The sequence below is a fragment of the Gadus chalcogrammus genome, chromosome 11 (assembly GCF_026213295.1).
Source record: "Gadus chalcogrammus isolate NIFS_2021 chromosome 11, NIFS_Gcha_1.0, whole genome shotgun sequence".
NCBI lineage: Eukaryota > Metazoa > Chordata > Actinopteri > Gadiformes > Gadidae > Gadus > Gadus chalcogrammus.
The window spans coordinates 1,613,274-1,637,656 of NC_079422.1; the positions used below are offsets into that span (position 1 = coordinate 1,613,274).

The 24,383-nt window shown below is 41.0% G+C and overlaps 2 protein-coding genes across 3 annotated transcripts in view; both read left to right on the forward strand.

Moving 5' to 3' along the window:
* Positions 1-2,189, forward strand: LOC130391875 (E3 ubiquitin-protein ligase NHLRC1-like). The gene has a single exon (XM_056602197.1). The coding sequence runs from the start codon at positions 725-727 to the stop codon at positions 1,916-1,918; it is 1,194 nt and encodes a 397-aa protein (XP_056458172.1). The 5' UTR covers positions 1-724; the 3' UTR covers positions 1,919-2,189.
* Positions 2,190-2,334: 145 nt separating this feature from the next.
* kif13a (kinesin family member 13A) overlaps positions 2,335-24,383 on the forward strand; it is an 84,034-nt gene continuing 61,985 nt past the window's right edge. The window contains exons 1-2 of one of the 2 annotated variants that reach the window (XM_056602195.1): positions 2,335-2,663; positions 3,415-3,505. In XM_056602195.1, the coding sequence (XP_056458170.1) occupies positions 3,434-3,505 (72 nt within the window). In that variant the 5' untranslated portion in view covers positions 2,335-2,663; positions 3,415-3,433. The remainder of the gene's footprint in view (positions 2,664-3,414; positions 3,506-24,383) is intronic. The other variant, XM_056602194.1, reaches the window with a different exon arrangement.

Consider the following 24,383-nt stretch of genomic DNA (forward strand, 5'->3'; position numbering starts at 1 on the left):
CTTATGAACTGAATATAATAATGTTAACATGATTTCTTATGTGTATGAAGTCCCAGAAGTTGCACATGTTATGGAAGACTAAATCACCTTGCTTGGCCTTGGCAGTTCACTGCCGTAATGGAGCTCAGGATTGGCTGTCAAGTGCTGCTCCTCTGTTCCTGAAGGATCCCATTTCACTCTGTCTGCACGTCAGCACACTAACAGACTGAAATAGATGCCATGGAGGGGTATATAATGGCCATGTATTTCAAGAAACACCAATCATTACTTTCAAGATGACGGTTATGCACTTATAATATATTGATTATTTTCCTACCAAATAACTTTCAAGTGACCTGATGCCGATTTTGTTCTATCTGATTAATCAGACAGGGTTTTTTAAAAATCGTATACCATCACATCTCATATTTAAGCATAAAGGACAGTTTTTTTTCCTTTCTGTCTCTTATAATCTAATGGTGATTCATTTCCAAATGAGGGCAACAAAGAGCCTGTGTGTGTGTGTGTGTGTGTTTGCCTGCGTGTGCTGTGCCAACCGCGCAGACTCCTATATCACATGACATAGCTGGGCCTACTGGAGCCAAGGTTGTTGTCTAATTTTTAGGGTTAGGGTTAGGCTACTTTTAATTCTCAGGTTTCTTTTCTGCCGTTTTCATTTATTTAAGTATTCTTTTGTTGGTTGAAGACAAGACGGTGTATAACAAACATCAAGTTTATTACAGTCATGGCTGTAAATCCTCATTCCCTAAGAAGTCAGGCCACTCGGAGCCCTGAGCGGATCCTGCGAGAGATCCAGAGCAACTTGCTGGAGTGCAAGGTGTGCTTTGAGATATTCAATCCAGCAGGGCAGAGTGAGCGCAGACCCCAGAATCTTCCCTGCGGCCATGTGCTCTGCCTGGACTGCATCGGTGCTCTTTCCCACCCCGTGCTGAAGAAGCTGGAGTGCCCATTTTGTCGACAGCTGTGCGATGTTGACAGCACCTCCCACTGCCACGCCCTCGGCGACCTGCAGGAGCTGCTGTTGAACAGTAAAGTTGGTGCTCCAAGCTACGGAGGGAAAGCCCGTCATGTCTTTGGATCTCTGCAGCTCTGCTCTGCCTTTGGTGGCTGGGGAACACTGTTTAACCCCACTGGGATTGCTGTGCTTGGGACCTCTGGGACCATGGTGGTGGTGCATGATGGAGACACGCGGTTGGTGGTGTTTGGCCCCCAAGGGAGGAGGCTACATGGCTTTGGGCGGAGGGGGGACATATGTTACCCACTGGACGTGGCCGTGACTCCCAATGGTCACGTGGTGGTGACGGACGCAGGAGACAAGTCTCTGAAAGTGTTCACCTCCAGGGGGTGTCACGTGTTGACACTCACAGACGTGTTCCAGCTGCCCTGGGGCGTGGATGTAGACATGCGTGGGAACATTCTGGTCTCAGATTCCCAGACTGGCATCCTCTCCCGGGTCACTCTGGACTGTGTTCTTGGTGTCATCCTGGATCATCAGACGCCCATCACTGATCTGGAGCATCCCAGAGCGGTAGCCTGTTGTCAGGTGACGGGGGCCACCGCAGTGGTAGAGCATCTGCTTTTTGATGAGTCACACCCCACTTGGAACCACCGGCCTGCCAGACTCAGAGTGTATGACCAATACTTCAGCCTCCTCTATCAGATAGACAGCTTCAGCCTCAGCCTCGGGTCCACGGCCTGGCTGAGCATGTCCGCAGTGGCTTTCGAAGGAGATGGAAATGTGATTATTATTGACTCCAAGCAGGCAATGATTTGGAAGCTGCATAAGGGCAATAAGCTAACTCCCCTTATTAGCGAAAACCTTGTGCGGCCAGTTGGGCTTATTTGTACAGCCAAGGATAGCACACTAACCGTTTTGGACAGTGGAGACCATGCTGTGAAGATTTATTCTTCTATATAATATGAAATGCATTAATATCAAAAATAATGTTTGTTAGTATTTAGGGAAAACATGAATAAAATGTGTTTTAACCTACATTAAATCGATGAGGAAAGTGATGTTTGCTTAAAATTATAATCCGGTGTACCATGTATTTTGGTTATTCATTCAAATTTGACATATCTCAAAAGAATAACTAATAATAACGAATTCATCATTGCATGATCATATATAATGGTTCATAACCTGTTGCTGCGTGATCGATTGGTACACACAGGCCATGGACGATAATAATTGGAAGGTGTAAGTCACCCATAACATTCATCTTGTACATTCGTTTATAAAGGCGTATTAAACTGTTAAATGGTCGTAGTTCATAAATCAAGTTGCTAGATCGACATGTGCATGCCACCCCCCTCCTCGGTGTGTTTCAGGAGGAATCCTCCTCCACACAGACCTCTCTGAGGCCAGAGGACAGGCGGGCGACCAGAGGAAGATGGCGGTCGGGATGCTGTATGGAATAGGGGGCAGGATCTGCTCCACACCCAGACTTGGATGGATGTAAACACTGAATTTATATTTGATTTCCACTTCCCGTGGTCTGGACTTGTTTGGGCTTGTTTAATTCGCTTTAACTGCGTTTGATCCGGCGTAAGTCTGTGTGATTCCCAAACTACATCGATAGACTGGGTGGGAGAAAAGTGGACCAAAATGTCGGATTCAAAGGTAAAAGTTGCAGTACGAGTTCGGCCCATGAACCGCAGAGGTAAGTGTTTATATTCTTTACTGTTGCAATTTTATTTGGATTAAGTTACATTTATTCGACATTTGACTGTAAGAAAGTTTTGGCAAAGCCGATTGAACGGACGTGGTGGTGAAGACCTCCACCCTGATCCACCTCCACCCCGACAGAGAGGACTATTTCTCGGTGTTACTGTCCCTCAAAGAGAGGACTACTACTCAGTGTTTGTCCTTCAAAGAGAGGACTACGGCTCAGTGTTACTGTCCCTCCAAGAGAGGACTACTGCTCAGTCTCTCAAAAAGAGGAACACTTATCGGTGTTACTGTCCCTCAACCAGAGGACTACTGCTCAGTGAACACTGTCCTCAAAGAGAGGACTACTGCTCAGTGAACACTGTCCTCAAAGAGAGGACCACTGCTCAGTGTTACTGTCCCTCAAAGAGTGGACTACTGCTCAGTGTTACTGTCCTCAAAGAGAGGACTGCTGCTCAGTGTTACTGTCCCTCAAAGAGGACTTCTGCTCAGTGTTACTGTCCTCAAAGAGAGGAGTACAGCTCAGTGTTACTGTCCCCCAAAGAGAGGACCACTGCTCAGTGTTATTGTCCATCAGAGAGACTACTGCTCAGTAGTTTTACTGTCCCTCAATGAGAGGACTACTGCTCAGTGTCCCCAAAAGAGAGGACTACTGCTCACTACTGTCCCTCATAGAGAGGACTACTGCTCAGTGTTACTATCCTTCAAGTGGCCTTACTTTTGAAACAAACTTGTCTCTGCAGAGTTGGAATTGAACACAAAATGTGTTGTGGATATGGAGGACAACCAGACCGTCCTCCACCCGCCACCGTCCAACTCCAAAGGAGACAGCAGGTAAACAATCAGACAACAGCATGCAATATTTCCTATGCTATTTGGAAGTCATAGCGGCATTATGACAATATGCAATAACCAACTCAACCCAGGTCCTTGAAGTTGTAGTATTATTAGCAGTTTCATTAGTAAGTCCCTGTAGTAGTAGTATCATTAGTAGTATCATTAGTAAGTCCCTGTAGTAGTAGTATCATTTAGTAGTATCATTAGTAAGTCCCTGTAGTAGTAGTAACTTTAATAGTATCATTAGTAGTATAATTAGTGAGTCCCTGTAGTAGTAGTATCATTAGTAGTATCATTAATAGTATCATTAGCAGTATCATTAGTAAGTCCCTGTAGTAGTAGTAGTATCATTAATAAGTCCCTGTAGTAGTAGTAGTATCATTAGTAGTATCATTAATACCGTAGTATCATTAGCAGTATCATTAGTAAGTCCCTGTAGTAGTAGTAGTATCATTAATAAGTCCCTGTAGTAGTACAAGTGTTTCCCCGGCACTGTATGGTTAAGGCCCCGCCTTGATTACCAATGTATAGAAAAAAACAAAATAAACTTAATTATTATGCATTAACAAAGTACAAAACTTTCGTAGGGGAAGGAAACATACTTCCATCAGGTACAAAGATAAAAGATAAATAATACATTGGTAACACTGTGTAACAGTATCCGTGTCATAAAGCTTTTTTAATGCAATTGCACGGCAGTGGCCACCTTGACTTAGGGTGCACTCACACTAGGCCATCTGGCTGTGGCCGTTGCCCGTTTTCACACCTAACCGTGCTCAACTGGCCCCATTGTTCTCTGGCCTGCATTCACACTAGGCCATCTGGCCGTGGCCGTTGGCCGTCGCAACTATGGCCTGGCCACGGTAGGCTCTTGTACATACGTCATCACGTCGTAACACGTCATCACCAAGCTTCCGCTGCATGGACCATAATAAAGTCTGCCGCCAGTCAGAGTTTTAACAACAATGGACAACAACACAGAGAACACAGTTTGCAATGTGCTGAGTCTGTTGCTTATTTGGAGCCGTTCTCAGATAGAGCCCACTCTCACTGCTGGCTTTTTCGAGTACGCAAGGAAGAGATTTGAGGTTAATCGTGCTGCACACGGAAGAAGATTTTTCTTCTATTATGTCCATGGACATAATAAAGGCTTGTCGCCTTTATTATGTCCTTAGTCGTCGCATGGACTATACGTCATCCAGCTCAGGTTGCGTAGCCGTGCGTGTGCGCGTGTCGGCTCATTAGCATCTGTACCGTGGCGGCCCGTACCATAGCAGCACACCTCTCCCAAGTGGCCAAGTTGGCTTGGCCTGGCCAGACTGGCCACACTCACACTGGCAGATTTGAGCACGGTTATGTGTGAAAACGGCCACGGCCACGGCCAGATGGCCTAGTGTGAGTGCACCCTAAGACATTTCCCTTGGGAAACACTGCAGTATCATTGGCAAGTCCCTGGAGTAGTAGTAGTAGTAGTATCATTAGTAAGTCCCTATAGTACTAGTAGTTAGGGGTGTAACGGTACACAAAAGTCACGGTTCGGTACGTATCTCGGTTTTTGTGTCTCGGTACGGAATAGTTAAGGGGAATATTAAATGAAACTGCTTCTTTCTCAACAACGGAGAATGGCCGTAGATCAGCAACGATGAAAACACCAATAAACTTGGTTATGGCATTTGCATTTCTGAATTCCCAGACAGGGGTTGTTCAAATAGTGTTGTGAGCTGGGTTTGCACTAGAGATGCACCGATTGCAAAATTCTTGGCCGATACCGATTTCCGGTTTTTAAGGAGGTCTGACCTGCCAAAACCGGTTTTTCCGATACCGATTTTCTAAGAAATAATTATAATCATATAATAGCAGTGATGTTGATAGGTTTTCAATGTAGTGAGTCCCCGGGACCCACAGGTGGCGAGTTGGGTGGGTCCCTGAGAAATTCAATGGGTCCCGACTCCCCAGTTTAAAAAATGTGTTTCTTTTTTATTATTAGTCTATTTCTTAAATTAAATTAATAGTGTTAAACTCAATACATGAAATTGTCATCTGAAAAGCGCAGCCATTTGTAGTATGTGGTGAGCCACTGCTTCAGAAAAGTTCGCTTTTTTTGGGAGGAACATGTAGAAGGTTGAGGCACTTCTTCTGCAGTGGGCTCATCAGGCTCAGTAGAGGGGGAGGCAGAAGTAGGTACAGGCAATGTTGAGGTACTCTCTCTAGGCTGATCAGAGTCAGGGAGGAGTGCAGAGGTAGTGGGGACAGAAAATGCAGCTGCAATTGTTTGCTGACCTGCAATAGGTTTAATCTTTTTCTTTGGTGGTATTTTTGCGTTCTCTCTTCTCTGCCTGTTTCTCGAGAAAAACTGGATCTCGTTGGAAGCGCGATGTATGCGCAGGCGCCGTTTGGGCATAACAATATGGCGGCTGCCGTTCAATGTCGTTTTCATCACCACCACCGGATTATGTTTCATTTATTTCATTACAGCACGTCCCCTAAACGTTACAACATAATCGACACGAATGAGCACAGCATCGAGCAGTGGAAACGTGGGTTTATTTACTATGAAGTTCGTATTTTTAATTGTTGAAATGAAATCAGCGGTGACGAGCTAGTTGTTTTGGTAGCGGCTAAATTAGCATGTCGCGATACTTTGTACAGGGGATCACGTCGAGTAGATGCACAGAGGGTTGAAACAGCGCTTGTCCGGCCTGCTCACAAGAAGGTTTCTTTGGCCAGTTACTGTACATTAAACACGAGTTGTTTAATGTTCACAATGTATCGTTTTTCATGGGGAAAATGAGATGCGTCCCCGGGACGCATGGATAGTGAGTTTAGTGCGTCCTTTCAGATTTTAATGCGACATGTTTTCTTTCCGCGCTCTGGGCGCCTTGAGCTGCTACGCACCGCGCATGCGGGTGAGTTTGATCGGCCGAAAACCGGAAATTACGACAGTGACCGGCCGGTCACCGATTGTGGCCGATTGGATACAAAACCGGCTTTTTTAATCGGCGGCCGATTGATCGGTGCATCTCTAGTTTGCACGGCTCGTTTTTTTTTTCCACAGCAACGGGGATAGTCACACCCCCTGGTGCCTTTTCAAATGCGTTTGCTAGGGATGTGCATTTCTGGCAAAAATACTATTCGATATTCGCTGAGAAGTATTCGCAATATTCGAAAAGTGAACGCAAGTGAACGGAGCGTTCAACAGCATTGAGAAGAGCCGTGTAATAAATAACGATAGTCTCGACTATTCGAATATTCGACGATCGTTGCCCATCCCTAGCATGTGCATGTTAAAGTGCTGTTCGTAGACATGGAGAGCCTGTCGGAGACCCTCTCCGTAGCTTACGTGCGCATCCAATATTTTTGAACTATCCGTCGAGGCCATGGACCTATTGGTCGACGAAACGGAGACGGCAAGGGCTGTGATTGGTCCTCTAACAAATTCGTTTCCAGAATCACTTCTCCGGTTTGACTTTGCACCTTAATTACTTTGTACATTGTTTCCTTTGCACCTTAAAGGCATATAACTTAAATATATAAATAACTTATGGGCAATGAAAAAGAAGCGAAAAAAAAAAGAATTCTGTATCTGCTATAAACCTGTTAAAATGCTTACCAATCGGAGACACTGTGCCCGGATCTAAAGAACCTATCACAAGCCTGCGCGTTCTCTCCCCTCTGTGTACGAGCCTGAGCCGGCCTGAGCGCGTTCACGGAGGGCAAAGAAAGCGTTGTTTTCATAGTAGTTCATGACAGTGGACTAGACCTAGTGAGCCTACAACGTTTACACAATGGAAGAGAAACAACTGAAGTTACCACTGCCACCGTTACTTGCCCCGGTTCATCCTTTTAAAAAGGCAAGAAAAAGAAAGCCAGAAACTGAAAAGGCAGCAACAAAAAAGAAGTTGGAGACTGCTCGAGGAAAAACAAGAATAAATATTGGATTAGCTTTTCAGCGATGGTGACAGCTGAGGGAGTTGAATGGCCTGAAAAGTGACGCAATGGTTGCCGTTGAAGTAAGCCGTAAGCAGCTGCAGCGCTCGTGCACGGCTCTGTGTCGAGGGGTAGGGGCAGGGAGTCCTGAAGGGTGGGGGAGGAGTTAAACGGAACTCCGAAGAGAAGCTAATTTCAAATCATGCTAGCTCTCTCACAACGTACAGTATAGCTTTAAAGGGGACCTATTATGCTTTTTCGACTTTTATGACCTAAAAACGTTGTTATAATGATTGATAGTCATGTTTAACCATACTAAAGTGTCAAATAATGACGTACATGCATTTCGACGTATTCCCTGAAGACAGTCTGGGGTGGCTGTGCAGAGCGCTAAACACTCGGGACAACGTTTGCAATTCACTTGTTCACATTTCCTGGAAATCATCTACGTAGAGGCACTCCTGCCGCGCCCCCATATGCCTGGTCAAATCTGCCCGCACGCGCGCTTCAAGGTAGGTAACCAATCACAATGGAGTTGGGTTGGCAGGAGGGGGGCGAGGGCCGAACAGACAGAGAATGCTGAAAGCGCCCAGATGAGAGGAAGAGTTTCCCAAAAATCTACATCGTTTTTTGTGTATGGTTAAACATGACTATCAATCATTATAACAACGTTTATAGGTCATAAGTCGAAAAAGCATAATAGGTCCCCTTTAAGGACCAATAAAACACCAATAAGATTTGAAAAGCTTTGGAAGTTTATTTACAACACTGTTTACATGGTTTGTTTGTAGTCAACATATAAGATAGATCGGGCGGCGATATGTATTGCGTATTCGACATCCCGACGGAGAGCTGCTGAGGTGTCTCCATAGTTACCAGTTGTGGACGAAGTACTCAGACCACGTACTTGAGTAAAAGTTGTGATACCTAGTGTAAAATATTACTCCAGTCAAAGTAGAAGTACTCCCTTTAAACGTCAACTTGAGTAAAAGTATAAAAGTACTTGGCTTCAAATGTACTATCAAAAGTAAAAGTAATTTGGTGTAATGTAGTTCCAATGTCTTGCTGTGTCCTTTATACACTCAGTCCAATCATTTAAGGTTAAAAAAATCAAACACAAACACTACTCTAAATACAATGTGTTCTATTTGTGATATCAGGTACTGATATCATTTGAAATGATCATAAGCACAATATACTAAACGGAAACCAAATGGTTAGGAATCAACAGGATGGGGGAAATACACATTAGACACGTATTTCTTTAACAATTTATGGTTAACTGTGCCACTTGCAAAAACAGACTCCTTACATGACTGTATAACCTACCTAAAGCTAATATATTGTTTGTTTAGTTTGAGAAGGAGCTGATTTTCAACATTTCTGGCATCCAATCTTGCCCTTCTTCGGTTGAAAATTAGTCTAGCAGTGCTAAAGAGGCGTTCACACGCAGCAGAGGCTGGTAAGGCAGTGTTGATTTTAAGAGACAATTTGATTTTAAGAAACGATTTCAGTATCTCTTTGTTGTCTACTTTAGAGGCAAGGTACCCTTCTAGCTGTTTAAAAGTTTCCTGGCCATGAGTTGTCTTCATGCTAGAAAATAATTCATCTTCATCTGAAGCACTTGATCCATTGACTGGTGACTGATGTGAACATTCTTCCTCCAGACGGGTCCTTGATGTAGTCAAGTCCTAATATACAACATATATTGGGACAGATAACAGAAATCATGTTATATAAATCATAGGGAAATTCTGGTGTACAGTACAGAGGAAATTAATGAGCTTATTTGAAGCAACATGCACAGAGTTATGGATAGGCAGCGAAAGCTGACCTATGAGGGCAAAGAGCCATCAGGTTCTATGCCCCATTAGATAAGCTTTAATTCCCTGGCCACAACTCAGTCTAGGTTGTGCCAAATTTCCTTGTTCTTTTTCCTGAACAATATGAACAGCATGTAGTGTCCTTGAACAATAAGGCTATGGGGTTCATCGATATGAAACATGTATTTTAGGCCTATATATTAATCCAGGTACAAACCCCCCACCCTTTTAAATAAATAAACTTATATAAATGTGCTTGTTTCGTTTTTTAGTTTACTTTTGGTTTTGTAGACTAGGCGGATGACATCTGAAATCAAAATGCAACAAAACATACGTACGTACTTACGTACATACATAGATACATACCTAGTTTTAATAGGTTCTCATCAGATATCCACGCTGTTTTAAATTTTGGGAGCAGGATGGAAGCAGCAATAAACTCTGGTTATATGTGGTCAGAACAGTCTCATTAATAATGAATGCACAGAGAAGGATTCACAAATGTTTTTTGTGATTTTTATATAAATTACTCTCTTCTCACAAATACATTTCAATGCACACACAAATGCATATCGGTATGTTTAAATGTAAAATAAATCCATAAACAAAAATAAGTTTCATAAAACACATTTCTGATCCACACACAAATGTGCCTTGTTTTAAATAAATGTAATCTAAATCCATAAATATATGAATTAAAAAAATATTTGCAATTTTCATCAAAATGTATTTGGATGTTGTTACATTTATATACAAAATTTTAAACTTGAATTTACAAGATGCTTTTCATTTGTGAACTTGTTTGCATTTGTGTGTGAACTGGAATGTATTTATATGTGGATTTTTGAGACACCTGACGTCGCTGGATTCACAAATGCATTTTTTTCAACAAGGAACTCTCTGTAGCCAATCAGATGCCTCCCTCGTTTTCAGCCAATTCCGACCTCTGAGTCCAGCTTCCGAGCCTTCCGGTTCCCTCGCTCAAATGTCTATGGGAAATAAGTAACATGGTTTTTTTGAATGATCTTACATAACAATCTCTAGGTGGCGAAGAAGTAAAAGCTGCGTCATGTTTTGAGCTACACACTTTTTCCATCTAGTTTCGACTGGGTTTTGTTGCGTTTTTTTGAAGAAAGTAGTCCAATCCTTGGTTGCTTTTAACTCTCTTTACTTGTTAAAGTAGGCCTATTTCGGTATGGTAACTATGAAGCAAAAGGGAGGGAATTGGATCTAACGCATATGAGAATGATATCGTGCAGTACTTTGAGTCCCGGGCTTAGGTCCAGTCCTCTCGGCAGGGCTACCAATTAATTCTGCCCTAAATCTGAACTCTCCGCTGGTTTCTATCAAGTGGGCGTGGCATCTGTGAAGTGGGCGTGGCCGGTGTGACGTAAGGCTCCGCACTCCTCACCTGTCTAAAGGTGCTGCCAACTGTGGCTGGAGTAGTTATTGCAGCTTATGTGTTCGATCCTGCTTCCTAGTGGCTATGTGAGGGTAATGCAGCTTGTGTGTTCGATCCTGCTTCCTAGTGGCTATGGCTTATGTGCTTAAAATACCTAACAGTTTTGGGATTGTCTGTGCCGTTAAAGTAGTGAACGGCACCGACATTGTAAAAACCCAGTCACTGCAGTCATGTGATTGGCTGGAAACGAGGGAGGCATCTGATTGGCTACAGAGAGTTCCTTGTTGAAAAAAATGCATTTGTGAATCCAGCCACGTCAGGAGAGTCTCAAAAATCCACATATAAATACAGACCAGTTCACACACAAATGCAAAGAAGTTCACAAATGAAAAGCGTTTTGTAAATTCAAGTTTAACAGTTTGTATATAAATGTAACAACATCCAAATACATTTTGATGAAAATTGCAAATATTTTTTTAATTCATATATTTATGGATTTAGATTACATTTATTTAAAACAAGGTACATTTGTGTGTGGATCAGAAATGTGTCTGTGAAACTTATTTTTGTTTATGGATAAATTTTACATTTATACATACCGATATCCGTTTGTGTGTGCATTGAAATGTATTTGTGAGAAGAGAGTAATTTATATATAAATCACAAAATACATTTGTGAATCCTTCTCTGTGCATTCATTATTAATGAGAATGTTCTGACCCCATATGGTTCTGCCATCATGTCTTTAAAGAGCTCTTGCAGTCCCTCTAGGGCTGCAACAACCAAAGGTTTGCAGTACCTGTAATTAGAGGTTGGGGAGAGAAACGGATACAGTAAAATATCACAACATTTACAGTGTGCATTTATACTGAGACAATGACAATAACAACAAGAGCTTGCATGTCGTGGAAAGGAATGTTGAAAGGAACGGTGAAAGGAACGGTTTTTGGAATGTAGTGGAGTAAAAAGTATGATTTTCCCCTACGAAATGTAGTTGAGTAAAAGTATTAAGTCTCACAAAATAATGATACTCAAGTAATGTACAGATACGCTAAAAAGTCACTTAAGTACAGTAACGAATTACTTGTACTTCGTTACTGGTAGTTACGGAGTCGGATTACAGAGTCGGAGTAGTATACTTTGGCTAAACGGTCCGGGTGGAACTCTGACTTCAAGTTTTAAATTCTGCATCGCAAGACAAGCCTTTACGTTCTCCATATTAACGCTATGTACGCCACATTTACGTACCGCGGTACACCTCTGTAACCGCACTGAGGTGCCTGTACCATGATGGTTCGTGTACCGTTACATCCCTAGTAGTAGTAGTAGTAGTAGTAGTAGTATCATTAGTAAATCCCTGTAGTAGTAGTAGCAGTATCATTATTGTTGGTTAACAGAGGTTGGGGTTCAGGAACGTGTACAGATTGATAACATAAATAGACTCGTCCCGCTGTTCTCCATAACTTTGTCCATCTCATATTCGAGTTTTGCTTTAACGTTATAGTAAATGTATGCTAAGAGACAAGAGACCTCCATGTCGCAGACATGGAGTCGTCGGAGAACCCAACGCAGTCTAGTCTTTCACCAAATGGGAGCTTTACACAAGCTTGCGTTATTATGTTGCGTGTTATGCGCCATAACATCAACAGCAGAGCGGTTATCCAAATAACAAAGAAGTGTACAACACTCGCGTTACATTGTGTGTATTCACGCAAATACCTTATGTGGCGTTCGCACGGTCGTAGCTCATTGTCTGGGCGGGAAATGCAGAGAAAGCTGAGGTAACCTGGACTCAGAGATAATTAAATTCCATTGCAATGTATTCGGCCCTATCTTGCATCCAGCGCAATTTACTTTCTACATTGACGCATGTATCGTTGCTAGTTTGCAACTGGGGCAGAGCGTTCTTATCTCTCCACCGCCACGCGTCGGTAAATTAGGGAATGATCTTACGACCCAAGGGGCGGTTCGGCGAAAGGAGGAGGCGTGTTCTGGAGCAAATGTTCCTTGGTGCTATTTTGCAGTTTCAGAAAACAATTCCGCCACAAACGAGGAAATACCTGGTTTAAAGGCAGTGGTGCGTTGTTCAGATGCTATATTAAGGGCGCATGCATAATGTTGCTTGTGCACCTAGCGCATACACTTTGCTTCTCTCATCTACCTAGCCACACATTCTTGGTAAATTATTTGGGAAAGAACAGCTAATTCAGCGGTAATAAGTTGTACTTTTAAATCAATGCATCTGCAAACACCGTACAGCAAACACAACATTTTCTTAACACAGACATCGTGTACAAGCCCATAACTTTTAGGATTGATGAGTATTTGATCTTGAGAAAACATTGTTTTACCGCAAGTGAGTGTTAAGAAGAATAAATTAATGCGGGCGCACGTGTGTGTATGTGTAAAATAATGAATGAACGCCGGCGCGCCTGTGTGCATCCATCTGTTTAAACACGCACAATAAACACGTAACGCATAATACAGTCCATGGGAATGTATATTAACGGGGGGACACATGCATATTAGGAACACAAGTCGATAACGATAATGCATACAATGCTGGTAAGAAACTATGTTTGTTAATGTATTATTTATATCATCCAACAGAACCACAGTTAACGCATATCATACGTGTGTTAAGTTTTCTTTGCAAAAATGTATTTGAGGACTCAGTATTTCTGAAGCTGTGGAAGAAAACGCTATTCCATATGTGAATTAGGCCATATTATTTGGCCATAAACTGAGCCATTTGAAGTTTAAAAGGTGTTGATGAAACTAGGACCACGTGCCTGCTGCCCTCTTTGAACCTAGTACTAGCCTATTGTAGAAAAAAGGCACATAAATCCGGAAAGATTACGATCTTGTAGGGAGGAGCTAACATTTTCATCATGGGTTAAAAAATAAATAAAAATCGGAATATATCAATACCATTGATATTCACAAGCCAATCCTTGTGTGATGGTTTTCCATAAATTGGCTTAGAATTTCACCTATTCACAAATGTTTAGCGGGCAGATTTGCAGGCTGCATTCTTTTCATTTCATTGATATTTGCTGCTAAGCTGCTGTGCTTTGTCACCCGTGATTAGACAGCTGACCTGATTACCCATGGGTGCAAATAGAATTGTTTGACGATTTAAAAATTCCTCACGATAGTTCTTTGTGCTTGTTCTCTCATTCATATAAATGTTTCACATGAGTTTATATAAACAGCATGCAAGGCCATTTGAGCCACAGTAAGCATAAAAGTTTGCACATTTCGACCAGACGGATGGCCCCTGAGATAGGGTTTTTTATTTTTCTTCTGGAAGAATGACAATGGCATTAATCTAGAACGGCATCTCGAGTTCCAAGCAGAATTCAGTGGTAATGAGCTTGTTAAATTGTAATAGCTGTTCAAGTGAGTGGCTTTTTACATCTTAGAGTGGCTCTTTCCATGACTATTCTTCTATTTCTTCTTCTTCTTCTTCTTCTTCTTCTTCTTCTTCTTCTTCTTCTTCTTCTTCTTCTTCTTCTTCTTCTTCTTCTTCTTCTTCTAATAATAATCGTCCATTAATTATTCTATTTCTAGGAATTGCTGCAAGATATGAGGCAATTCCTGTACAGATACTAAATTCTCATGTCACAAGTTTACATCTGAATGAATATCAAATGGGATGTTTGCAGAAAATATGAATGTAAAATGCCTTCACTTATCCAGCAGGATAGGTTCTGTTAATGTTTTCTTTGCCAAGGTCTCGTTTTATAAAGCTAGACGTGGTCAAGGACACTTTAACCTCACGCACTTTACTGATGTACTTTAGTGAACTGCAAAACCCAAACATGTATGTTTTCCAAAGTGTTGCATGCATCATAAAAAATAGAGCTTTCTTTATTGGTTGTGTTTCTCTCCCTAAAGCCAGGGTAGACAATTTGAAGGAACGAGTAAGCTAGATTTTGAAAGTATCCAACTGAAAACAAAACTAAAAAACGTTCAGACCTCACTCGAAAGCCACCGACCCAAAACACCTGACTAGCTCGCTAGTTTAAGCTAAATGTTTAGCATTGTCTATGCTCCGGTCTTGAGCAATGAGCAATGCACTGGCAGAGTGTGACTAGGAAGCTGGATCGGTAGGTAGACAGACATGTAGCTGGGTAGGTAGGAAGACAGACAGGTAGCCCATCATTTCATTCGATTACATGCGACCGCCACATACAAAAAAACCAATACATACCTATTATTAAAAAAAAATATCAGAAAATTGGACTTATTGATTGCTGTTGGAATATAAAGACAATTTTCTCTGCAAATATGCTTCTTAAATAAAATGCCTTTCCCAGCTTTAACTTCATGTAGTATTAACTATAAATTAATATAGCTTGTTATTGCTGAATATAGTCTTGCATGTTAACCGCTCTTTGTGGTAAAAGCCATGTAATTTCCCTGTATACTAGTGATGGGTCGGTCGCAAACGATTCGGTCAGAACGAACAAATCCCGAAGGTGAACGACGAGAACTGATTCCCAAAACAAAAGATTTTTTTTTAAAAATTTTTTTTTTAAACATATAACAAAAATATGGTCAATAAAATACACAAACAAACAGAGCTTCGTCTACCTGCGACCTTATATAGATTGAGTCTAAAACGTTCTCATCGATTCAGCCAATGAGGGCAGGTAGCAATCACGTTGCCATGGCCCATGGGTAAACAAATGATGAGGCACCACCACACAAGTTAACTTACGACCGCTGTAGGCTTCAATATCATGCAAGCACTTTATGTTTTTTTTTTTTTTTACTACATCACAATTGCTTTAATAAAGTATTGTTTTTACCTACCATTACGAGTCTCATTTGGTCTAGTTGCTAACATGCTTCACTGCTTATTAGCGCTGCTTGGAAGACGCCATTTAATTCTTACTGCACCCCATTATGTATTAAGGATATTTATGAAAAAAAGGCACGTATGTGCTTTACATAAATGCTTAATATATACACTTAACCTGGGTAATTTCGCCAGATCATTAGAAAGTAGTAGGCTACATGCATGTTGATTAACAACTATTCCATAATCTCCGCTTCCCTGGCAAATGACGTAACAGACCATCTGACTTAATGAACGAATCTAATGAACGAATCAAAAAAACAAATCGTGATAGTGAACGGTACTGAAAGAACTGATTCCCGGAAAATAATCGTTTTGCCCATCCCTACTGTACACCCTCTGTGGAGCCACCGGGGGGTCTAATCCCTAAGCTTTGCATGGTCTTCAGGACACCTGTTTACCTGAGTTTGAAATATGTCAACGTCTGAGTATTTCCTTTAGGAACATTGAACATCCTTGGGACCTTGGTTCTCTTCTGGGAACAGGTTTTGGATTGTATAGATTAGGTACGTGTTCTATGACACCAATTTAGAAATCAACCCTTGGTTCATGCCATGTAATTACCATCTTACACGGGTGATCCTGGGCCTTGCTAATGGGAAATGAGAAAAGCCCATATTAAGACAGATCCACTGTATCATTAATTCGCTTTGAGTTAAAGAAAATAGCCTCATGTTACTGAGATTTGGCAGGGATTGAATTGCACCATGTGGACATGGAAGCTATTTGAAGAATGTTATATGGGCTGTATGGGCTTCCCTTTGATGGCTTAGCAATATTAGGCTTGTTATTTCTGCCATGTCCCATGGTGCACACACTCGTGACAGCTCTCTTGTCCATTGTTTTCCCTTTGCGAAAAGTTTTCATCATAATGATGATGATAATGATGCTTGTTAAGTTTCCTTGTCAGGCCCACATAAGTTCCAAGCTATATAAATTACATTTTTCGGTTCATCTCACCTGCTTAGCCATGCTTGGATAATTTGAAATGTGAATCTGGAAAAGCATTTCGTTTTCACGCCCCAATCTGGTATCCCCAGAGGTGGCGATACAATGCAATGGAAAGCTGGGGAAATACATTGGGCTGTGGTGTGCGGAGTAGGAGGGGATCAGTGTTAAAGCACACTTGCAGGGGAATGCCCCTTCAACTCACACAATGGATATGTATTACATCTAGAATGGCCTGGCGGCTCCATCAACGTCTGACAGTTTGATTAAAAGTCCACTAAGTGGGTGAAAATGGGTCTTGCAGGAAGATAATCTTGTTTTATTTTCCATTGCTCAAAAATGTGGGTTTAATGAAAACAAATGTTTACTCTGTTTATTATAAAGGGAAATACAATTTAAACAAAAGTAATGAAAAGAAGAGAACCCCCAAACCCTATATGTGGGCTGATACTAGATAAGGAAGCAAATTGCACTGTTGGATTCAGCTAATGGGTAGTATGTGATAAACCATGACGTGCAGCTTTTTACATAACTATTATATAGGGGCTAGGAGTTCTCTTATTTCCATTACTTTTGTTTAAAATGCGAACCCTTCCAATGAATAAGTTGATTCACTTTGTTTCAGCCAGCATTTCAAGCCTCTCAGCTTCTACATAAAGCAAATTGTAAAAGCCCTTCAGATTTTGAGGGGAACAACAACAGCAATGGAAGGTATCCTCTTTACTTTGGAGACCTTCAATTAGCACTGTATTTTCATATTCCTAAATGTATATATTTTTGTTTTACAGTTTACGTGTGTAGTGCAGTTTAGAAGCAAGTCCCACATTGTCAATCTGGTCAAAAATGATTCACAATTTTTCACCAATATAATAATTATAAATGGGTCCAAGTGTGTCTATGAAGTGAGATTTCAGCTCTAGAACTGCCTGATGAAATAATTATTACATGGCTATTAATCGGCTTGTAATATACCCTGCTTGAAAATCCAGAGTGTATTGTTTTTGTGACAAGTATCGTAGCGAAAATCAAGTATCGTAGCGAAATACAGTTTGTGTTGTGTTTTATTTGGCATTTTGTAAATCCCATTGAAACTGAAACCGGAACCGGAAACGGAAATTGGGCTGTTTACGTTTGATTGTAGTCTTTTCGCTCGGCTCTCCGTATCAACATTAGGGCTACACCGAGCGAAAAGACTACAACTAGTCCCCCTTTCCGTTTCGGATCAACGAGCAATAAGTCTTCCAACTGTATGGATTTACAAAATGCAGAATAAAACACGACAGAAACTGTATTTTGCTATGCTACTTTACTTGGAACGTCAAAGAACACCACTAACCACTTGGTGAGTTGCACATTTCCGAAAACGAAAGTTTACGGTTGTTTTAAGGACAGGTTTTTGAATGCCCATAGCCAGCCATTCGGAAGCAGGCAGGGGCGGTTCTAAATGAGCCAAATACCCCAGATAGGACCAATAGTCAAAATTTCGGTGTCAACCACTCTACTTCATCCTAGACAAACCAGAAACGGGGCTCAATGTTCAAAACACCGGAATTGTCCTTTAAGGCGGTTTTGGGATCTAAAACTTGGCTTTTGCCTTGGGACTTTGACTCATTAGGCTGGTACATTGTCTTGGCTCTGGGTTTACAGTAGTTTCCTGATGATAGAGGTAGCCAAGATACAGAATAGGTCAGGATTGATGATTCTCAGTATACAATATTCTCCTGACTCAAACCCGGTTTCACTTTTTTCAAATCCCGAAAATCGTTTTGGCTTATCGATACCACTATCGAGTTCCGTCGTTCATTTATTTATTTTTTTGTCCCATAGGTCCTTGTAACGTAACGTTGTGTACCTCGAGTCACATCACGGCATTCAAATCAAATCAATCCAATCACTGCAGCGTGTCCACCAATGTTTTTGAATGGAATTGTAAGCAAACCGGTATTACAAGTAAAACAAGTGAAGTCTGGCAGTTAACTTTGCTCGTGAGTATGGGCGAAAACCATTTATTGTAAAGGGGGGAACACAACCTCAATGGCCAAGCACATTAGCATTGTGCATCAAATAAAGGCCAAATGCAGTACCTTCGACTGACTCTGAGTTGAAAAGACTCTGTCTCCTCCTTCTCCTATCGCACCACAGACGGGCCTGTCTTAATCATCCACTCAAAGTACGAGCGGTAATCGCACACACGATTACCGCTAGTCCCGTCAGTTAATAATAGTAATCCAATTGTGAAATCGGTGTTGTAATCGGCAGCATACAAGCTAGTTATCTTAAAAAGTAAATAAAGTTTCAGATGTGCTGCATGATGATGTGTTGAGGTTGGCTCAGTGACGTTAGTTTATCATGATACATCCAATGTAACATAGAGAAACGGTAAATTGAGTTTTTGGTGAGAAACATGAGTAATACTGTATTACTCATGTTTCTGTATGAATAATACAGTTGTATAGTATTTTAATCATTTTAGTATATATAATTAAAACTACTGATGTCAATATTTATTAGGAATTACATATTTTATTTAAAATACAATTATTCAATTCCTAAATATTTTCCTCATCACTAAAAACGCATCGTATTTCCACCAATTAATAGAAAAGTATCAATAGTGGTATCGATAAAGACTCGGATCGTTAAGGAGTATTGAAAATGGTATCGATATCAATAAATATTATGATACCCATCCTTACTCAAATTTGTATTGGGTGATTTTAAAGTTTTAACCGCTTCATCACTAGACCAATTTCTAAGGTAATGGGCATACCACCTAGAGCATTATCAGTTGGTAACCCTTTAGTGATTAAATCATGTGATGAAGTGAAGTACAACAAAAATTAAGAGGTTTTATTAGAGGATGGTTTAGGCGAAAACTCCAAATAGGGCTGGGCGTTTGGCCTAACAATAATAGATGTTTTCAAAGTTAAACTAATGTAGTTTTTTTCTGTTTTTTCTCTTAACAAAATGAAAAAGACCAAAACATATGGTCCATCCCTTGTACTATCTTAAAGGTTGGGTATGGGATTTGCGAAACGCCAGCAGATTTAGAAAATACCCAACTCAAATGGTCCCACCCCCTCTCCTTCAACGCTGACTCCGACTCCACCCATTCCAAGTACACGGACGCGCAATCATGCACGAGCGCGAACACAGATGTGCGAGAGCGAGCCAGGCTAGCTAGGTTGGAGTTTAGGGTTGTCTTCTAGTGCTAGGTCCAAATGTGGATTAGCTAGTTAGCTAGCTCCAGTAGCTACCGCAGGAAAACAACAAACAGAAGTATGCTCTGGGTCACGAGCTTTGAGTACGTGCACGAAGGGGTCACGCGTGGGGAGCGGGGGCGGGGGAGTGCAGTACGACCATTTGATTGCCGTACTTACTATCCAATACCACTCGGTGGTTCTGGAAATCATTGGCTGGAGTTTTTCGAGCCCTGCCCATTCCACAGATGATTGACTTGTTTAATTTTCATGTCAGTACTTCTAACTCAGTGGCTGTAAGTGGGTTGTGATAAGGATTTCAAGTAATTTTGCAAAAATGGCCAAAAAAGAATTCCATACCCAACCTTTAAAGAATGCCTTTTTCCTAATCTATAAATAGGGACATATCTTTTGCGATGTAAGATGTCAACGCATCTTTGATCGCTGCCACCGTGGGCCTTTCTGGTCATGAGGAATGACTGATGCTGCGGCCAAGGTTACCTGTTTCTGTGCAGGCGCTTTGTGTCTTGAACTGGCCTCTTCTTCTGTTTGTGCTGCAAACACCTGCCATTCCATTGCATGTCTCTGTGGCTGGTGCTGGAATAAGTTTGTTGTGTTTCCCATAAACGTGGTAATGTGTCTTATATGATTAAGTTGGTCGTGTTCCCCATAAACGTCTTAATATGATTGTCAACACAGTCATGTAGACAGCGCACAGACAATGTGTAGTGTCCAAAATGTAACTAGCTTTCCATCGTCTGGGCAGCGGTTTAATGCTTGATTTTGATGATCGCTTCAGCAAGAGAGTTATAGGCTTCCCGGCAAGGGCGTCAGTTTGTTTTTAGAAGTGGTGGGGACAATAATCATAATCTTGAGTGTGTTTTGAAAAGTGCTGGGTACCCTTATGCAAGCTATTCATCCATTCAACGCTGCACAACAAAATGCTCTACAGTGTATTGTCAGGTGTTGAAAATCCTATTCGACCAATAAAAGTTGAAAACCACAGTTTGTGTTTTGGCTTGTTTTGCAAAACGGCGTTGGAAACACCAGGGTATTGGCTCGGAATATGTAATACTAATACACACAGGACAAAGAACAGTGTTGGAAATGTAACACTTATCTTGACATCAAAAACGTTTACCAGACAAACAATGCCAGACTGTAAAGGGGGTACGAAGTGAAACGAGGTACTGAGCATCAGCCTTTTGAAGACGAGCAAGGGCTGCTGGTAGCATATATGCTGCATTAAAAAAAGAAGCGCCTCCGCGAACTCGCGAAGAACCAATGTAGACTTCACTCGTTACAATATCATAAGCAAATAGCCCGCAAATAAAATCCCCTACAGTTTAGGATAATCACACAGGTTATGCGAGAACATATTTATGTCAGGATAGGCCTACCAGGCTCCACGTCTAACGTCACATATCTCATCAGACAAAACAACTATAACCACATTGGCATAGAAATCGTGTGTAGCTGCTACTAGCTGCAATCTATATGCATTCTAGCTGGAGCACCAACCAGAATCAGATCTCAATCGCTTAGGACCGTGGGTAACCTTTGGCCAGGTCATCACAAGCAAACAAAACCAGCAGCAAAGTTTACTTAAACCAATTTCTTACCTTATGTGGCCCTCCACATGCAGGCTAGATTATGTATCCATATCGTTATCCAGTGTCACCAACATGCTTTTTACAGGAAGCAAATGGACCGGCTATTATCTGAATAAAAATGTCAATTTTGTCTGTCTGTCTTGAGACTTCTCCATTATAACGCTGTGTACAGACAGCACACGTTCACCCTCCTCCCCCTTGCGATGACATTAAATATAATTTAACAAATTATACAAACAACAAAAAAGGCTTAAGTTGCAAGGCTATTTAACTGGATCCATAATGTCTGAGAGAAAAGCTGGAACCGATATAAGATCCTTTTTCAGCAGGCAAAAATGCGCTGTAAGTGCAGAGAAACCTTCAAATCGCCTTGTTTTACAATGTTTGATATTAACTCAGTTAACTTCTAGTTCTCATCTATTGCTAACGTTAACGGTTAGCTTGCAGTAACTCTGCAGTAAGCTACATACCGGCTTTAGCTACAGTCTATGCTTTGGCTACTACAAATTTCTGTCTTCCACTTTTATTGGTTGAGTGGAATACCTTTTGTACAGTAGCGATGGTTTCTAGTGTTCCATATACATCTCAAGTTAATTCCATGATATTGCGTTAGCCTTCGCTAGTACTAGAAGTCATAAAAGCTAGGCTAGGAAAGCTAGCCTTCCAAGTTCACGTCCTCTCAGGTCGCAATGTTCGATCTGAATGCGCCACCATGGGAATGCACCGACTCCGCTGTCATTTTACAACGCCATGTTCCTGCAGTGGCTGACAGTCGACAAATCAAATGACTAGATACCAAATTGCGTTTTTCAAATGTTTGCAATTCCGGCATTTACCACTACATGGCAGGTATGCATGCTGTGAGGATGTCTTCGTGCGCGCCTATCGCATGATTTAGACTCGACGATTTCGGATGTGGGGATTTTTCCGGTCGCAATTGGTTTGCAAATTTTTAAAAGTGGTGGGGACAAAATTCGTATTTTAAATAGTGGTGGGGACATGTCCCCCCCGTCCCCCACTTAATCGACGCCTATGCTTCCCGGATAATTACAACACACAGTGTGTTGTTGATGCGTGGAGCTCCGTCTGAGCAGGGCTTAAGCCTCTCAGTATAACGCCACGGTCAGTGTATGGTTAATTTAATATGCCACATTGTTAATTATAGCTTATACACAACAACATAACTAGAGAAGTATCACAAAGTTGCCGTGGGTTGTAACATGCCCCCTCATTCCCAGAGCCCTCCACACAAACACATTTCGTTTTTACATGTGGGATATGACACTTACAATCCCAGTAACAAGAGGAGGTTCACTTGCTCATTAAGGCAAAACAAATCTGTGGAGTCTAGAACCTTTATAAATCACGGTATGCGATTCTGCCATCTAACAAGAGGAAAGTACGGCCACCAGATAGCGATGAAGAACATTTGTTCTGATCAAAGGCAATTTACCTATTTCCTCTGAAACCATCTCTTTGCTAATAAACATTGATTGCAAACATCTGCGTTCAGTATAAGATGGTGTCCAGACACTAGATTTCCCTTTTATGGTGGTTTTATGCATTCAAACACAACATTGATGACAAAAACGAGACATAACATTTCTTGAAAATAGAAAAAGTGTATTTTATTTGTAATAGTTTTTTTGCCACTAATTCGGCGATGTTTGATGAGTCGGTTTCGATGTTCGAATCAGTGGAGTATCAGCTTTCATATGATATATAGTTTGTGTAGATCAAATTATGTGAAATGTAATAGAAATTAGGGCTGTACGGTATGGACTAAAATGTATATCAAGGTAGGGGTGGGAATCTCTTGGCACCTCACGAATCGATTCCGATTATGAGGTCAACGATTCGATTCTAAAATGATTATCGATGCATCTCGATGCAACAATTTTGCATGAGTGATTTAAAAATATATATATACATCTGAGTTTGCTACTCAGAGTTTGCTAATCACTTCCTACTTTTGTGATGATCATTAAAGACATCATCAGATGAATTAACTTATCTAATATTTTATTAGAGAAAAAGCTTTTGTCACAAATATGACTTTCTATGAACAATGCAATAATCAATGCAGCTTGCATTACAACACAATATGCAAGTACCGTATTTTCCGCACTATAAGGCCTAAAAAAAAATAATTTTTGGTTCCTGTTGGTTGTCAGTTGAGGTCATGGGTAGGTAGGGAATTTATTTTATTTTTTTATTTTATTTTTTCCAGCGGCAGCGAATGATAAGTAGGTTGTTTTCATTTATGAACGAGAGAATGCGCTCATCCTTGTACAGAATGAAGAGGTGCTGTACAAAAACGTAACTATAGTTTGCATCAAAAAAAACAAAAAACGTTTTTTTTTTTTTTTTTTTAAAGCTCATAAAATAATTTGGGTCGCACACAAATGGACAGGGTCGGTCGGAAACCGGAACCAAACAAAAAATTTTTTTAGGCCTAAGGCGCACCGGAGTATAAGCTGCAGCAGCTAAATTGAATGATGTGTACATATATATGCCGCACTGGACTATAAACCGCAGGTGTTTTAATGTTTAATTACCTTTAGGGCTGGCCCGAATGCCATTTTTCAGGCTTCGAATTAGGGCTGGGCGATATGGGCAAAAATGAATATCTCGATATGTTTTTACTATATCGCGATACACGATATATATCTCGATATATTTTGAATCTCCTCTAGAGCACATCATAAATGCTCGATTCAACCATGTCTGGCATAATGTTACTACATGTTATAATAATTCGAGTATTCCTGAAACATAAGTCTGCATGTAGATTACATGAAACAAGATATTGTTTAAACTCATTAGTGCTTTCTATTGGAAGAATTTAGAACTTGCACATAAGAAAAGGAAAATCACAGCAAGTTAGATTTACCAACAAAGCATTTATTCAAACCGTTAATTATTTTCGAGCAAAAACAGAGCTCAAAGCCAAACAAATGTGCATTCAAAACACTGACAAGAAATAATGATCATAATACAAAATTAAATCAAAGTGCACCTTTTTTCCATCATGTTTTTTATGACTGGTTAACAAAAAGAGAGCTCAAAGCCAACAAAAAAATGCATTGAGCAAC